The sequence below is a fragment of the Centruroides vittatus genome, unplaced genomic scaffold (assembly GCF_030686945.1).
Source record: "Centruroides vittatus isolate TY-2023 unplaced genomic scaffold, ASM3068694v2 contig_564, whole genome shotgun sequence".
Lineage (NCBI taxonomy): Eukaryota > Metazoa > Arthropoda > Arachnida > Scorpiones > Buthidae > Centruroides > Centruroides vittatus.
The window spans coordinates 1,841,366-1,858,018 of NW_027122335.1; the positions used below are offsets into that span (position 1 = coordinate 1,841,366).

The following is a 16,653-nucleotide window of genomic DNA, read 5'->3' on the forward strand; positions in this document are numbered from 1 at the left end:
TATGAGTCATCACCCATGACTCGTAATGCCCAGCAGCTGCCTAAACGTTCATCTACTGACGCCATGAATGTGTTTAACAACAACTTACTGTTAAGAATCTTTACTCAAAATAAGTTACTCACAATGTTTTTGTTTGATATTATAATAAATAACAGTTTTGAATTGTCAACTACTAGAAAGCAAATTTAAACTTTTGTTGTTCTATGATAGTATATTTTGTTTGTGATACATGAAACAAGTACAGTGATACCTCTGTTTCATTGATAATCATGCCAAAAACAATTGACAAAATCAAAAACTGACAAAAACCAAGGCAATTATTTCCATACGAGTCAATGTAAATCCAATTAATTCATTCTAGACACTCCAAAATAAATACAAAAAACACATTTTATAGAGCAGGGATAGGCAACTTGCAACCCACATTAATACTTTTTGTGGCCTGCATCACATAAAATACGAATAAATGTTATCAGTTTCCCAGCTTAACCCTTTCCATGCGGTTAGCTACTGATTGGTGCGTATCACGTGACTTCTTCGTTTATCGGTGATGCAAAACTTACCGATCGGTAACAATTAAAAAATTCGATTAATTTGCGACTATATTCAAGTTTTCCAGAGATCTTAGCTTTGGTTCGCTCTTCTGTATGTCGACTGACTTTGTTTAAGCCAATAAACGTTTTGTTACCACCTCTGGGCCATAAATATTTTGGTAAATACATCCCCTACTATTCTACAGTAAATCTTCGCAGTTAACTACACAGTTGGCTGAAAACAATCAAAGGGAAACTCCTTCTACAGTTTTATTGAGTCTCTTCTGTCTTTGTTGACGTTACTTTAACTAATCACAGACTTATGAAACGAAAAAATTGCCGCGAAAAGCCCCGCCTCCAACCTTCGAAGTAAAATGTAAACAATCACTGTAAATTCGCTTTTTAAATCGATTTTTAATTCTAATTAACTAATTTAATGCACTTAGACATTAAATTAGCTAATTCGACAATATTTAGGCGAGTAAATATGTTTTTAAAACTATCTTCACAATAACAATTGACTACTCTCCCAGCTAAGTAATTAGAGACATAGTGTGAATAATGGCAATAACTTCTCCCCCGCTCTAGGTAGAAAGCTGTGGTTTGTTTTGTTTAATAGAGGACAGATGTTTCTATCTAACAGATGTACAAAGTTCAGCGATTCTCTGTAAATTAATTTTTTTTTTTTGTTCGTAAACTTCATATTATTTTAAATATGTATAAAACTAAAAATTATACAATCGTAAACTGTAATATGTTTTTAATCAAACACAAAAAACAGATTGAATATAGCGCGATATTGAAGCGAAATATCACAATTCAAAAAATTACCCAAAAAACGCAAAAATGCGCCGCATAACGAATTCCACCTATTTACTTAATGCTAAAGGTTTTCCGCATGGAAAGGGTTAAGGAAGTATGCAGCAAAAATTCAAATGTTATTTTCTATAACTTATGTACGTGAATAGTTTTTGAATTTGAATTTAATAAAAATTAAAACAATAAACCAGCTAACAGACCCATCGAAACCAATTTAAAGCTAGCAGTGAATAATTTTTAACCAAATATTTCCAATATATTACATTTACATCAGTTTCAGAAGCTAAATTAAGTATACTTATGATAATTTATAATTATACGTGAATAAATAATTGTGATTTACTGGCATTTTTTTTTTCTTCTATTTTCTCTTGTATGCGACCTGCGTCAGTTCAAAAGTTTTGAAATGTGGCCCTTACACAGAAAATCATTGCCCATCCCTGTTATAGAGAATAATATAGTGTTTGATACTAAAATCAAGAAATTAATATCAAATAAATATAAAAGACTAATGTAAAGAATAAATGAACATTTAACAAGGTATTCAAAGGGCTGCTAACTTTGGAAACTTTCTTTGGTTCCATGATGGAGCTAAAAGAAAAGGAATGCAATGGAATGGTTTGGCTAGATGCACAGGGTAATGCTCATAGAAGAAACAACGCCACACTGAGCAAGAAAACATGTAGGTTGCCCTTTGTTTTCGCAAAATTAGCAGCGAGGTCACATGGGCATGCCAACAAAAACCAGGACAAATTTTTTGCAGAAAAAATTGACAAAAACAGAAACTGATGATAACTGAAGTCAAGCAGAAAGTACGCAATGGCCCATACACAAGGTGATGTCCATCACAGTGGACTTTTTTTTCGTGTAGTCAGAGTGACGAGAGATTGCACTCAGTCAGTTCTATCTTTATTTTAGGGAAAATAGGATGGTTTTAGGGTTGCCATTGGGTCAGCTTAATTGGCAATCTATTCTGTATAATATTAAAAGCAAAATGTTACATCACTGCCTCACACAAGCAACAAATTATAAAATTAATTTGATTTATAATATTCAAATTTCAAAACAACTTTTAAATGGTTTTTAAAAATATTGTTTTAATTTCCAATTAATTTGATTTTATTTTTTAGTTTTGGTGTAAAGGCTGAGTTTTAATTATTTTTAACAATTTTTATTTATTTAAATTTTTATTTTTTTTATTTTTTTATTTATTTAAATTTTGTCTGCATTTTTTGAATCCTTAATTACCAATTTTTTAAATTACCTAGTAATTGCAACTTTTTTCCTTTCGTGATATAACTATAGAAATTGTTTTAGTGTTGTTATGCACAAGATAATCAAATTTAAATTTATTTTAATTTTTTAGTAATTTCATTAATTTTTGTTTCATAAATTTGCCTGCTATTTAAAATTTTTAATTATAACATTGTATTCAATATAGTTAACATTGATTGAACTATCGAGCTATCTAGTTTCAAATCCAGCTGGCAGTCAGCAAAAATATTTAAGTGCCAACAAAACAGTTTAAAATGTAAACAAAATTATATTTTAAATTAAAAATTATAAAATTTTTATTATTATTCAGTATACTTATAATGATAAAACAACTTTCTCATTATAATTATAGAAGTATTTTGTTGTGATTCGCAGATGACGCTGTAATATATTAAATTTTCAAATGTGATTCATGTATTTGAGTAAAAAATACTGATTTGCATTAAGTTTAATGCCATTTTGAGTTTTAAAAATTGATTTTTCAAGAGTCGGTCAGACATTCATGGCTTCTGAGTGAATAAATTCAAAAATCAGTTAACTCGTGATGATGATATTGGTTTGACTCATTGAATCATTTGCCAAACTTTATTAAATATGAAGAAGTTAAATCACTAGCAAGACTTGCCCTTTTCGAAAAATGTGATATTCTCATCCTGTCATCACATTGGTCAACAAAGCAGTTCCCAAACCCTACATGACATGATGGGATAAGTTCATTGAGTAAAAGGGAATTAGCTATAATTTCTTTAGGAGTAGTGTTACGATATTAACTTTATCCAAAATAAGATTACAAATTTATTTTATAGTATATAACAGAAGCATGCATATCCACATATAAATGGAGAATTTTCACATTTTTTTCAAAAGATTGATTCTGGATTTCCCAATCATTTTCCATTCTTAAGTTTGATGTTTATTAAATCAACGAATGTACCATGCTCATAATGTAAATCATCAATTTTTTAAAACTAAGATAAACTTTACAAAGTATTTAAAAGAATTAGAATCTGGATTTTCAGCAGAATCAGAATCAAGAGAAATTTTATCATCATTCTATCACTAGTAGATACAGATGAATTTATTCATTTCCTGAGTCCACTTCATCTGTTAGCATAGTTTCACAGACTTAATGGTCAATGGCTAGATTACCACTGAAACACTTTGGCAGGATTATCCATTTTGACCCAGATGATGTCCAAGCTGATATCATGCTATGAACACGTAACTATTGTTTATGTTTACAGCAGTGGGTCTGCTACTTATAAACCAAAAACCAAGTACAGTCAAGTCTGCATAAGTCGTCATAGGTATAACTCAACACTGTCGATTAAGTAGTCAGTTTTCTGTGGTCCCAGCCGACTTACATAGGCACTAATGTTAAAAAACTCTGCTTTACTCGACACCGTTTAACTCGTCACTACTGGATAAATCAACATACTTTTGCTGTCCTGCACTCATTTAGATGTTCGATAAGTCAATTCCCCTCTTGAAAAAAATGAGTTCACACCGCACCTTGCGGTATAAACTCAGTTTTTTTCAGGAGGGGAGTAAACTTATTTATTAATATATACATATTAATAAAAATGCCTTAACATTTTATGTATTTTTATGTATAAAATAATAACAGATAAACAAAAAGAAAATATACAATTTATATCAACACAGAAAAATCTGATTTTGCATTTTCTCATGTCCTGTGTTATTTGTAGCATGTGTTTTACATTTCTGTTAGAAATGAGTATCTGAAAGCTAACAATGCTTAAGCTAAAGGAAGAATATGAACTTGTGTCTGAATTTGAATGTAAGTAAACTTTGCAAGCTGAATTTGCAAAACAAAAAATTTTCCAAAAACAACATTGGTGGGAATCCTGAAGAAAAAAGAGGAAATTAAGAAACTTTTTCTTGGATTTTCGTTGCGGCCGTCTCAAAAACGCCAGAGAAAGTTGCCGTACAAAGATGTCGAAGATGCTCTAATACAATGGCTAAAGCAAATTTGTTCATCAAATCTTCCTGTTTCGGGACCAATATCGAAACAAAAGGCAATGGAAATTGCTGGGGTACTTGAAGTAGAAACCAATTTTAGTGCCAGTGATGGATGGTCAAAGAGGTACATTGCACTACTGTATTTTCCTAATTGTAGTTTTGTGGTTTTTTTTTCAACTTTGCTTTAGTCGTCATATTGGATAACTCAGCACATTTCCACGTCCCCTTGAGGTGTCGACTTATGCGGACTCAGACTGTAATTATAAATCAGTCACCCCTAACATGAGAATCAGATGCTGTTTAGTAGCTGCTCACTCTGAATGTTTTTGGATCCTTCTTTGCTTCATTTCTCCTCATAGACCTTACTATCGTGGACGGATCTACCCAGCTTAAGCTCCCACCAGTTCTATGGTTCATTGGAAATAACAAAAGATCTCACCTCGATAAAGTGGTGACTAGCAAGATTATTGTTATTGTTATTAAAACAACTGTATTAGCAAAAACAAAGACAGATAGATAAAAGTTTCAGGAATCCTTGAAGGAATCAAGAGTCAAAAATTTTGGAGACCCCTTGGTATAGACAACTGAAAAAACAGGAACACTGAATTTCGCACCATTACCAACAGACCCATCACCCATAAGACTTGATAATACTGAGCCAGTGTCCATCTGACTGACTTTTCATGTCCCTATAAGCTCATTGTTATTTATTTAAATTACAATAACCAAGAATGATTTACATTACAGATCATTTTCATAGTGGAAAGGTATATAATGAAGAAAGTTATCAAATGCTAAAATAGAGATTTTCAGCCAAATAAAAAGTTAGAAACAAAAATTTATCTAAAGAAAACTTAAACCAAGTTCTATGAAATCTTTAAGGTTATTTATCTCATGGTCTGCTATCTTATACTTCTCTTCATAATGCTACATAAATACATAGGTTTTTTTTTTTCAAGTTCTGATGGTCCATAAAAAAAAAAAACAAGTGTAAATAACAAAATGAATTTATTACCAAAAGTTAGGAACAAACATGGTTACTTTTCGACATAATCACCATGAAGATTGAGGAATTTGTCATATCTGTGGACAAGCTTTTCCATCCCCTTGTCATAGAATGTTGGCACCAATGACTTGAGATAAACCCTAACATTTTTTTTAGTCTCAAACCTCTTCCCTCCTAGCCACTTTTCCTGTTCAGAAAAGAGGTGGAAGTTGCTCGGCACTAAATTGGGGCTATACACTGGGTGTTTAAAGGTGGTGAAGACTTCCACCTCTTTCCTGAACTGAAAACATGGCTAGCAGTGCAGAGATTTGAGACTAATGACAATCTTCAAAACAACGTTGTTAATTAATTAAGGCCGTCTCAATTCACTGGTGGCAACATTCTAAGACAAGGGGATGGAAAAGTTTGTCCACAGATATGACAAATTCCTCAATCTTCACAGTGATTATATCGAAAAGTAACCATGTTTGTACCTAACTTTTAGTAATAAATTCATTTTGTTATTTACACTTGTCTTTGTTTTATGGACTATCAAAGCTTGAAAAAACCTCCCTCATAAATAAAAAAAATCTTATAAAGGGTGCCCATAAATTTTTTATTTATGAGTGTAGAGTTTTACATGTTATCTTACATTTGTAGTAAATAAATGTTCAAGATTTAAATGTTTTTCACAATGTGTAACAGAGAAAAATCAAGTATAACTTCAATATCTCCGAACTCCTAGTTTCACTACTCAAGTAAACTTTTCATTGCTCACCCAGTATTAAATAATCAGCTTCTATCTTATACTAGAATGATAAAAAACATGTTCCAACTTTCTCAAAGGGACATCTATAATATATTGCTTTAATAGTCAATCTGCTGTATTTAACAGCAGAGTCCTGATTATCCAAGATTATGCAGACCCAAAAAGTAACTTAGATAATAAAAAATTCAGATAACATATTGTTCAGTGTATCATTAAATAAACTGAATTCTGGTACATTAATGTATACAATGTATTCTATTTTTAGATTAAACCTACTTATAGAACATAAATGAGAAATTATACAATAGAACATTTCATTTTATTTACAGCTGTTATTTATTAAAGCATATGCAAACCTATGATTACAATTAAAATTTTTTAATGATTTTTAAAATTCTTATTGTCATGAGAAATCACCAGAGTAAATTCTTTTCAAAACTTCTAGTTCCTTTTGAATACTGTGCATCATCTGGCCAAGATTCATGAAACAAACTGTACTGTACTAAACTCTTGTCTTTATTGACAAAGTACTCTTCCACATTTCATCTTGGATACTGCAGAATCAGTAACAGGGTCTTGGTTAATCAGGACTCTACTGTAATTGTTTTATTTCATTCCAGCCAGAAGAGCAAAACTGGAATCAAAATCAAATATTAATAAATTGCACTTACTCCATCTTTTACTGACATCTAAAATGATAAAATTCATGTATCTTTATTTTCCAATTCTCATTAGTGTGCTTATCTTTAAAATTCATTATTTTATAAAAAGTTATTACTGATTTTGCATTCATGCATTATATTGTCAAATCAACACTATTAATAAACAAATTTAAATTATTATTCTTGAATAAACTAATTTAGCACATACTAAAAACATTGATTAAAAAAAAAAAAAAAAAGAGGACAATTACAATATGTAAAATTCCATTATAAATACATAAGAATAAAGATTAATATAATGGAATACATGTACAGTGAAACCTCTCTATAATGAACACTTGTGAGACCAAAGGAACTGTTATAGAAAGATGTTCTCCCAAGAACAGTTTTACAAAATGACCTTTAAATGTGGTCTGCTCTATTTTCATTTACAAATATAATACATGTACTATGCAAAGAATAGTAATATGACACATTAAAATAAGTGATAAATCATCCTAAGTGTCAATATAATTTTTTAAAAAAATCAAAATTTAGTTTAAAAAAACACAGTTGTTTGTTTTTTACAATAGATTGTAATAATCTGCTTCTTATAATTAAATGTTGTGCTAGCTTTGAACTCTTATGACTTTTCTAGAGTTTGTTCATGTAGTCCATGACCTGTCTATATTATTATATTAGTGGCTCTGTAGCAGATGACATTTTGGACAAAGTCATCATCATTGTCAACCTTTTTCTTGCATCTTGGCTTGTGAAATAACTTGAGATGTCAGAGTATGTTGATGTAATGATTTGAAGTGATGGTAAATCCGGCTGTTTTCATTAGACACTTACCTCCACATCATTTGCAATAGCTACTGCAAAACTTTAATCATTCTCCTTGCTGAATGAAAATCCAACTTTTAAGATACAAATCTTATTCAAAGCATCAAAGTTATAACTACACAAATAATTTTGTCAGTTCCATCAACAACTTATACATGCTACATCTGAAATTATAACAAAAGAGCAATACAGAAGTTCACTTTCTAGACAGCTCCTTAATACTTGCACAAGGACAAATCTACACTTATGGTTGGTTTAACATTTATGTTAAACCAACTTCCTATCCATTATACATTCCACATTCCTGCCTCTTCACATGATCTGTCTTATTACAAATTATCCACCTTTGGAGCATCAATTTAATAAGCCCAATCTGCATTTTAATTCAAGGCATAAATTAAAAAAAATAGCATCACTGCAATACAACAATAACTTGATTCACAATCTCATTTATTCTTATCAGTATTTCCAAGTGACAAAAGCTTCACTAAATTTATATTCTTATCCTCTTTGATGATGATTACTAGTGAACTGGCTAGAGTAAAAAAAGGTCAGGGAAAGTTTATAAAAAGAATCAAAATATGTATAGATTTCTAATAATAAGAATAAAGTTCCAGAAAAATGCATAACTAATGTCTACAAACTCCATGCTAAGCTAGACAATTAAGAGCTGAAAACAGCATACTGTACATTGTGTACACCAGTAGGAACTTAGAACAGATAGCCTGGAAACAAACAACACATTCATCAAATGTAATTTGGCTTCAGCATGTTTCACTAACCAAGGTCAATTCAAAATTTTATGGACGGAGGCTAGGGTTATAAGAAATATTTCTTCTCTATCTCAGGCATTACTGATTTATTAATAAAGAATCCTGACAATGGTCTATAAATTAGACTGAAAATGTTAGAATCAAGTATTTCTTGTTTCAATGAGTTCCAGTAATGGGCCTAACCAAAAAATTAAATTAACATGTTAGCATATGAAAAAAATTATTTAATATTTCACAAAAAAAATGCTGAACTTCAATACACTTTCTCTAACAAAGTCTCCAATTCAGGAAACATTTAGAAAAATCTGCTTCTTTCAGAAATTGCAAAATTTCTTTGATTGTCTTTTATGAATTCTGTTGAGAAACCATTTTTTAAACAATTGGGTGAAGTTTACTATCTGGGACCATCATGGTGCCCTTCCGGTTGAGAGTATTCTCACTCTCAACGATGCCGTCGCAAGCGATACGTGATCATGTCACTACCTAACCTAACGTGTTCACACAATAAAAAAACCTAACTTATTCCAATATAATATCAAGTGCAACTACAGAATTAAGACTACAAATATAAATAAATGGTTAAATTTACCTATGATGGACAAAATGGCGGCTCATCTCTGATTCCAGCAAACAGACGAAAGGAACAGTGGGGACACACGTTCTAACCTAACCTAACCTACTCTAATTTGGTTGGTAATAATTATGGTAATTTATTAGAATAGGTTAGGTTAGGTTAGGTTAGAACATGTGTCCCCACTGTTTCCTTTCTTCTGTTTGCTGGGATCAGAGATGAGCTGCCATTTTGTCCACCATAGATAAATTTAACCAAATGAATAAGACTAGAAATAAAACTTTGCAGAACAGTTGCAGGTTCCTTCCACATCGGCAAACATCCTGCACCTGGATAGATTCTGCTTATGTGTTGTGTAAATATTTCAAATCGTTCTCCTGGCCACAGTTGTTCCCACTTCATTAACTTTTTATACATAAAAGCATACAAATAGGAATCACACAATTGCTTCATGTAATGAAATGGCAGGTTTTTTTCTGTTTTTCAAACATCTTTCAATAGTTTGGGTATGAACACCGGTAACAGGATTTACAGTAACAGGACAATTCTGAAAAATCAGATAACAAATAACAAATGAAATCTGCAGTGGTCCAATTCCTAAATTCCATTATCAGAAAAATAAATTAATAACTAAACACACTCAAATAAACTCAACAGTAGAATTATTGACTCACACACCTACCACCCGCACAAAACAAATTTGCATAATTTCTCACAAGTGTACGTTTACATTGTAAGATAACCGATTTGCATATCAACGCGACAATGTCACCGACACCACCTACCGACCATTTCTAATTGCACCTGTAGTCAAGATTCCAAAAGGGCGGCCATGATGGTCCCAGATAGTAAACTTCAACCAAAAATTTTTTGAACATTTGATAAAGCCATTAGAAGTTAAATCAAGAAAATGACTTACTTTATCTAATTCCTGAAAGTAGCTGATTCCAAAAAGGAAATTGAACCATCACAATCTTCCCATTTCAATATGAAGTCTATAGAGGAAAATAAAACAATAAACAAAAGCTACCAATTCTTCATGCAAGCCATTCCAGACAATCAAGATGTCATCCAAGTAGCACAAATAAATTTTTACTTTTGTGTACTTACCACTAATTTTGTATTTTGTTCTATAATTTAAAATTTGCACCCTGATATTTTAAAAGTTTGTTCTTCTTTCAAATTTCTATTTGGAATTCAAAAACCATGTGTTTTATTTGTGAATCATCTACGTAATGAAAATGGTAATGAACAATTGAAAATATACACATTCTGTACCTAAGCTATTAATGCCATTAGTTTTTTGGATTCCTTTCATAATTTTATTTTTGATTTCATTACTTATTTCATTTCATTTATTTTTCATGAATTTAGTTTTTTATGTAAAATTCTCTTTTTAATAGTCCATAGTAAAATATTTGGGTAGAACATACTTTTAGTTAATGTGTGTATGCATATATATGAAACTTATAGTTTGAAAAAGATAGATATAAGACAATGACAACAGTTACTAACACAAAAATTAGAATGTTTGATGAGTTACAAATGCCGGAATTGGAACATTTCTTAAAGAAAGCAGGGAAAATTGTATGTATTGGATTGGTCCATAAGTCCTGGCATTTTTTTTAAGTGAAAATTTTGTGTGAAAAATAAAATGTTTTGGCAATGCATTTTATGTTATTCGATAGAGAATTATGTGCTCTACAAAATAGTGTGTTTAGTTTTTTTATGCTGATATACTTTTTGTTCTTTTCAGGTCAATAAAATGAAGTGTCAAGTCAACAAAAAAAAGAGCATTTTCAACACCTTCTGCTTTTTGTGTTTAATTGAGGTGCCAAAGCCATAGTACACTTCACAAATCTCTCGAGCAGCAGTAGCTGCTCGAGAGATTTGTGAAGTGTATGGCAAAGAAGCATGCCTCTTAGGAAGGTGTCGAAAATGCTCTTTTTTGTTGACTTTACACTCCATTATTGACCTGAAAAGAACAAAAAGTATATCAGCATAAAAAACTAAACACACTATTTTGTAGAGAACATAATTCTCTATCGAATAACATAAAACGCATTGCCAAAACATTTTATTTCTCATGCAAAATTTTCACTTAAAAAAAAAAACGCCAGAACTTATGGGCCAACCTAATATAACAAATGGGTTAATGTTACCTACGGTAGTGAACATGGTGGCTCGTCTCTGAAACAGTGGGGACGCATGTACTAATCTATTCTAATAAATTACCCCTATTCTAATAATTTGGTTGGCAATAATTATGGTAATTTATTAGAATAAGTTAGATTAGGTTAGTTCATGCATCCCCACTGTTTCAGAGATGAGCCGCCATGTTCGCTACCCCATAGGTAACATTTAACAAAAAAGAAAGCGGTTTCATTCTTTCATCAATTACTGTTCTTATAATTACTACATATACATATATAAATTATGTAAATTACCTAAAAGTAACCTACCTAAATTTTGAAAAAAGTAAATCACTGATCAACAATGCATTTATATTAATGACAAGAACTACCGGATACATATATAAATTTCATTACAAACCAGTGGTAACTTAAATTTTGGTCTTGTTAAAGTATATAAACGAAGTCCATAAAAGTAACTTTTTTACTTTTATTTTTATATTTATTAAAAATAATTCTTTCGATTTTACAATCGACATGTAATTCACGAAATAAACTAACTAGAAATTAAAATCGATTTATATTTGTTAATATAAATCTTTTTTTTTTCTTTTTAGTGTAAAAATTAACCGTTCGAAATTTTTTGAAATTTATCAGAAACAAAGAACGTAAAACTTCCGGATCACATCTTTAAAAAAGTAAAGAAATAATACACATTACGCATGCGTTTCCGCCATCTTAAAAACTGTTGTTCTTAATCGAAAATCAATCAATATAACGTAAATTTAACCGTAATAACGACTAAAAGTTTAAGTTAGTGATCGAAATGAGATTGTCATTTAAGATTTCATCTCGTTTTTGTGCTATTCTTACGTTTCGAAGAAATTAATTAAGTACCTTCGTCACCGAAGATACGTTAGCTTTAGTAATAAAAAAAAGTCAAAACGTAAAATTTTCTCACCGTTCAGCTGATAGAATAAGTCCAATTTTTATAAACAATAGTAATTAAAAATTACTCAAATACAAACGAAATGCCAAAATTTAAATGGAAATGCTTAAATCAAGCACCCCACAATATCAATCGACCAAACAACGTAACAAAACGGGGACTACAACATAAAATCAGGGGCTAACAAATAATCTTACAAACATTTGCAACAAAAATTGTATTTTATCATTAATTAATGCTTTAAAATTGTTTGTGTATTAAAATATATTGTAAATAAATTTAAATTTTATTTAAAATAGATATGTAAAAAAAAAACAATAAATTCTGTAACGTTCACTCTTCGCTTATCTTGAACGCTGAGCCGAAAAGTTTGACTTTTATACCGTACATTTTTTTAACAGAAAAAATATTTTGAAAAAGATAAATTATTATTTGATGAAAAAGTAAAAATATTAAGAGGTAACAAAGGGAAGCATTGATATAATTTTAATTAAAATTTCATAGCAGCTGAATTATTGTGAAATCTTAATTGATATTTAAAAGTTCGGCACTCTAACGAGGCTATTTTCGACGGCCGGATGGCCGAGCGGTCAAGGTTAGCAGCCTACCGCCCTGGGAGACCCGGGATCGAATCCGGACGGGTCGAGAAATCCCCAGGAATTTTTCGGGGGTGGTCCGTCCGGATATGTCGGTCCCCGTCCCTCACCACCCGGCCACCCCATTGTGGGCCTGGCCGAAACCATAATGGGCTTGCTTTAAGAGGCCCTCTTAGTGCCCACTGGGCGGAAAGAGTTACAAAAAAAAAAAACGAGGCTATTTTAAAGCGGCTCTTTATTAAATTTTATTTAAAGACGATTAATTGTATTAGGGTAGACTTTAAAATTGATTCGAATAATAAATATCGTTTTAAGCATTGCCAATATTATTTAGAAAAGTAATAAAACTTGAAACATTCGTAAGAGACGCGACATTTACAAAATTCGGAAAAACTTTTTCGTTGGAAAAATTAATTCCGAATATTCCATTACATTAACATACTTTCTTTTATAAACTCCTTTCACCCAGTGAATAATTAAAAGAGCCTTTTTAGCAAGCTCGTTATGGATTCGGCCAGGCCCACAATGGGGCGGTTGGGAGGTGAGGGATGGTACTTCATAAATCCGGACGGAACATCCTCGAAAAATTCCTGGGTTTTTCGGAAAAATCCGTCCCGATTCTATCCTGGGTTCCCAGAGCTGTAGGCTGCTACATTAATCTAGAGCAGTGTTTCTCAACCTTTTTGGACCAAACGCCCCCTTTGTAAAACCCGCTTCTTAATTCGCCCCCTATAAATTTTAACTGATAAAAATTGTACGATAATCCCTAATATAAGGTAGATTACATTAGGCGTTAGTAAGATATATCCAAAGAAATTTGAAAGGAACAATAGTAGAATAACATTTATTAGTTATAAATTTAATTTAATTTACAAAAAAAGTAAGATACATAAAGTAATGTGTTTTAATTTTAACATAACAAAGAAATAATAAACTAAATGAAATTTTAATGAGAACCTTGAGGTTGGTGATCTTGACAAAGTTTAATAATATTGGGTTCTAATTTTGACAGATATAATCTTAAGTCACCTTGTTGGCAAATGTTGAGGCGATTTCTTTGCTTAGTCAGCATTTGAGAAACCGCACTAAAACCCTTTTCCACTAGGTATGACGTTGGAAATGCCATGATTAATAGTCTTATTTCTATCCATAGTCTCTGAAATGTGTTAGTACTGCTAATTTTTATCCAAAATTCTTCTAAAGTACTATGTTCAAATGAATGTTTCGCTTCTACATTTGCCTGCAAATCTATTAATATTTCTTGAATGTGCGAAGGAGCATTAGTAGGATCAGCACTAAATGGATTAATAACCCAATCAGGAATATGAATATTTTCAACATCTTTAAACCGAAGTTTCATATCTACAATTAGGCTTTCCAAATGCTTATAATAAACTGCAATATTTTCGTCCTGTACAATTATATTACTTAAACAGGGAAATAAAGAAAAATCTTTTCTACCCATGTTATTTTTATAGAGACTTAATTTATTTATAAAACCAATAATTAAACTTTTCACTTTAATTATGGTCACATTGTTTCCTTGCAGTTTCAAAAGTAATTCATTTATTTTTGCATATATATCTGCCAAATAAGCTATGTCACTCTTTAAAACAGATATCTCCATTGGAAAATTATAATTTGTTGATTCTAAATAACTAATGACTGTATCAAATAAGTTGAACATTCTTCTGAGGCAACTTCCTTTAGATAGCCACCTGACCTCCGTGTGCAATAATAGGCGCTCATATTCTTCATCATTTTCATGGCAAAGTTGCCGAAATAATCTATCATTAAGTGGGTGTGCTTTTATTTTGTTAATTATTGATTTTACTAAATTCATTGTTTCATGTAATCTCCCGCCAATGGATTTGGCAACCAAGTGTTGCCTATGAATTATACAATGAATTGTAAAGATATTTGGATTTTCTTCCTTCAACATGGTTAGAAAACCACGATGACGTCCTACCATCGAAGGGGCACCATCCGTTGCACAGGCCAATATATTTTTCAAAGGAATTTGTTTTTCATCAAAATACGTTTTAAAACATTCATATATTGATGTGCCTTTCGTATCAGTGACTAAATGTCTGCAGAATAACATTTCTTCGATGATTTTTGAATCCTTTATGTACTGTACCTAACATAAGCCATTAATATTGCATCACTATCCCGTACACTACTCTCATCCAACTGTATAGTGAACTCTCGTGTTTGGAGATCCGCAGTTAGTTGATTTTCGACATCATTGGCCATTTCACTAATCCTTCTTGATATGGTATCATTACTTAATGGAATCATTGACAAAATATTGGCTGGATCTGCTGAAGTCATGGTGAGAACTTCCTTTATAACCGGTAATAATAATTTCTCTCCAATATTATGAGGTTTCGCATTTTGAGCTATTATACGTGAAATCTTATATGACACCTCCAATCCCTTATTTATATTTGTGGTTGCTGTTTTGAATACATCCGTTATTTTATTTCTTTTGGTAATCATCGTTTTTAAATTTTCGAAATATTCAATGTCTTTGTCCTGCTTGTCGGGATGTTTTCTTTTTAAATGTTCAATCATCCGGGATGGTTTCATTGCTTCATTAGAAAATACCTGATTGCACAGCAAACACATTGGAAGTTGGCTATTTTGTGGCGAAGAAATAAAACCAAACTTTACATATTCAACAGAATATTGCCGGCATTTCTTTTTCTGGGGCATTTTTAGAGGTTGATCTATAATTCAAATTTTAAAAAAATCAGTTTTAAATATATAAAAAATAAGTAAAATTGAAAATATTTATTTACTCAATGGGTAGAGGAGAACTGCCATATGCGTACCACTTAATTTCAAATGCGATTTATATATTATTTAGTAATAATTTATAGGAATATTATAATTTGAAACCAATCTATAACTACCGAAGTTGCTAATTGACCACAATTTTTTAATTATTATTGATAAATATTTGTGATATAATCATTTTTCCAAGACAATGCATACAGTATGCTTTCGGATACCGGTATCCTAAAGCGTATCTATATGAAAATAGTACTTCTTGAATAAGTTTATATGTAAGTAAACCATTTTATTCACAAAAATATATCTTATAAAGAAAGCTCAGAAAACTCACCTGATTTCTTCAATCTCTTATAATTCACAACAAAACAATTATTGTAACGGAATTTTTGTTCCTACTTTATCGATTTAATTAGAACTTACAATATAAAGCCTTTGTTTAGAAATAAATGACCTAATACGCATTAGGTGACCAGTATGCATATGGCAACTCTCTCCTATAAGTAGTAATTAACTTACCTATGATATACGGAACAAAATGAAATACGTTTATTTTAAAAATAATGCAAATATCATATATGGCGAGAGCACAACAGATCACATTAAAATTCAAATTTAATAATACTCATTACTGACTGCTCGACCAAATGATTGAAATCGTTGCACACGCAAAGCGAATCTAAGACATGCGCACTAGGGATTGCAATACCGGACTGTACGATGCGACTTTGTATTCACAGTCCAATTAATTTTGCCCGTTAGGGAGACATATAAAACATTGAATATACATTGTAGCAATTAAATACCAAAGGATAACAATATTGTTTTACAAAATGTTTTATTCGCTTCTTTCGCAACGCAATATAAAAATGCAGCGGCCCATCACTGCAAGCGGGTATTCAAAATGATTTCGCCCACGCAAAATGACTATCGCCCCCCAAAAGCGTATAGTCAAATAATCGCCCACTGTAAGTTTTCGATCGCC

The 16,653-nt window shown here is 31.2% G+C and overlaps 2 protein-coding genes across 22 annotated transcripts in view; both read right to left on the reverse strand.

Moving 5' to 3' along the window:
- Caper (RNA-binding protein 39-like protein Caper) overlaps positions 1-12,439 on the reverse strand; it is a 102,247-nt gene extending 89,808 nt beyond the window's left edge. For 18 of the 21 annotated variants that reach the window (XM_067274848.1, XM_067274836.1, XM_067274832.1 and 15 more), the window contains exon 1: positions 12,289-12,439. The gene's annotated coding sequence lies outside the window, so the exon portion shown is untranslated. Of the gene's footprint in view, positions 1-6,781; positions 6,999-12,047; positions 12,192-12,288 lie in introns of those variants that run through there. The other 3 variants (XM_067274834.1, XM_067274830.1, XM_067274831.1) reach the window with 2 other exon arrangements.
- A 1,379-nt stretch (positions 12,440-13,818) lies between these two features.
- On the reverse strand, positions 13,819-15,701 carry LOC136978934 (SCAN domain-containing protein 3-like). Its single transcript, XM_067274771.1, has 3 exons — positions 15,677-15,701; positions 15,013-15,604; positions 13,819-14,962 (listed from the first exon to the last, which is right to left on the reverse strand). Exons 1-3 carry the CDS (start codon positions 15,699-15,701, stop codon positions 13,819-13,821), a joined length of 1,761 nt encoding a protein of 586 aa, XP_067130872.1.
- Between the last annotated feature and the right edge of the window lie 952 nt (positions 15,702-16,653).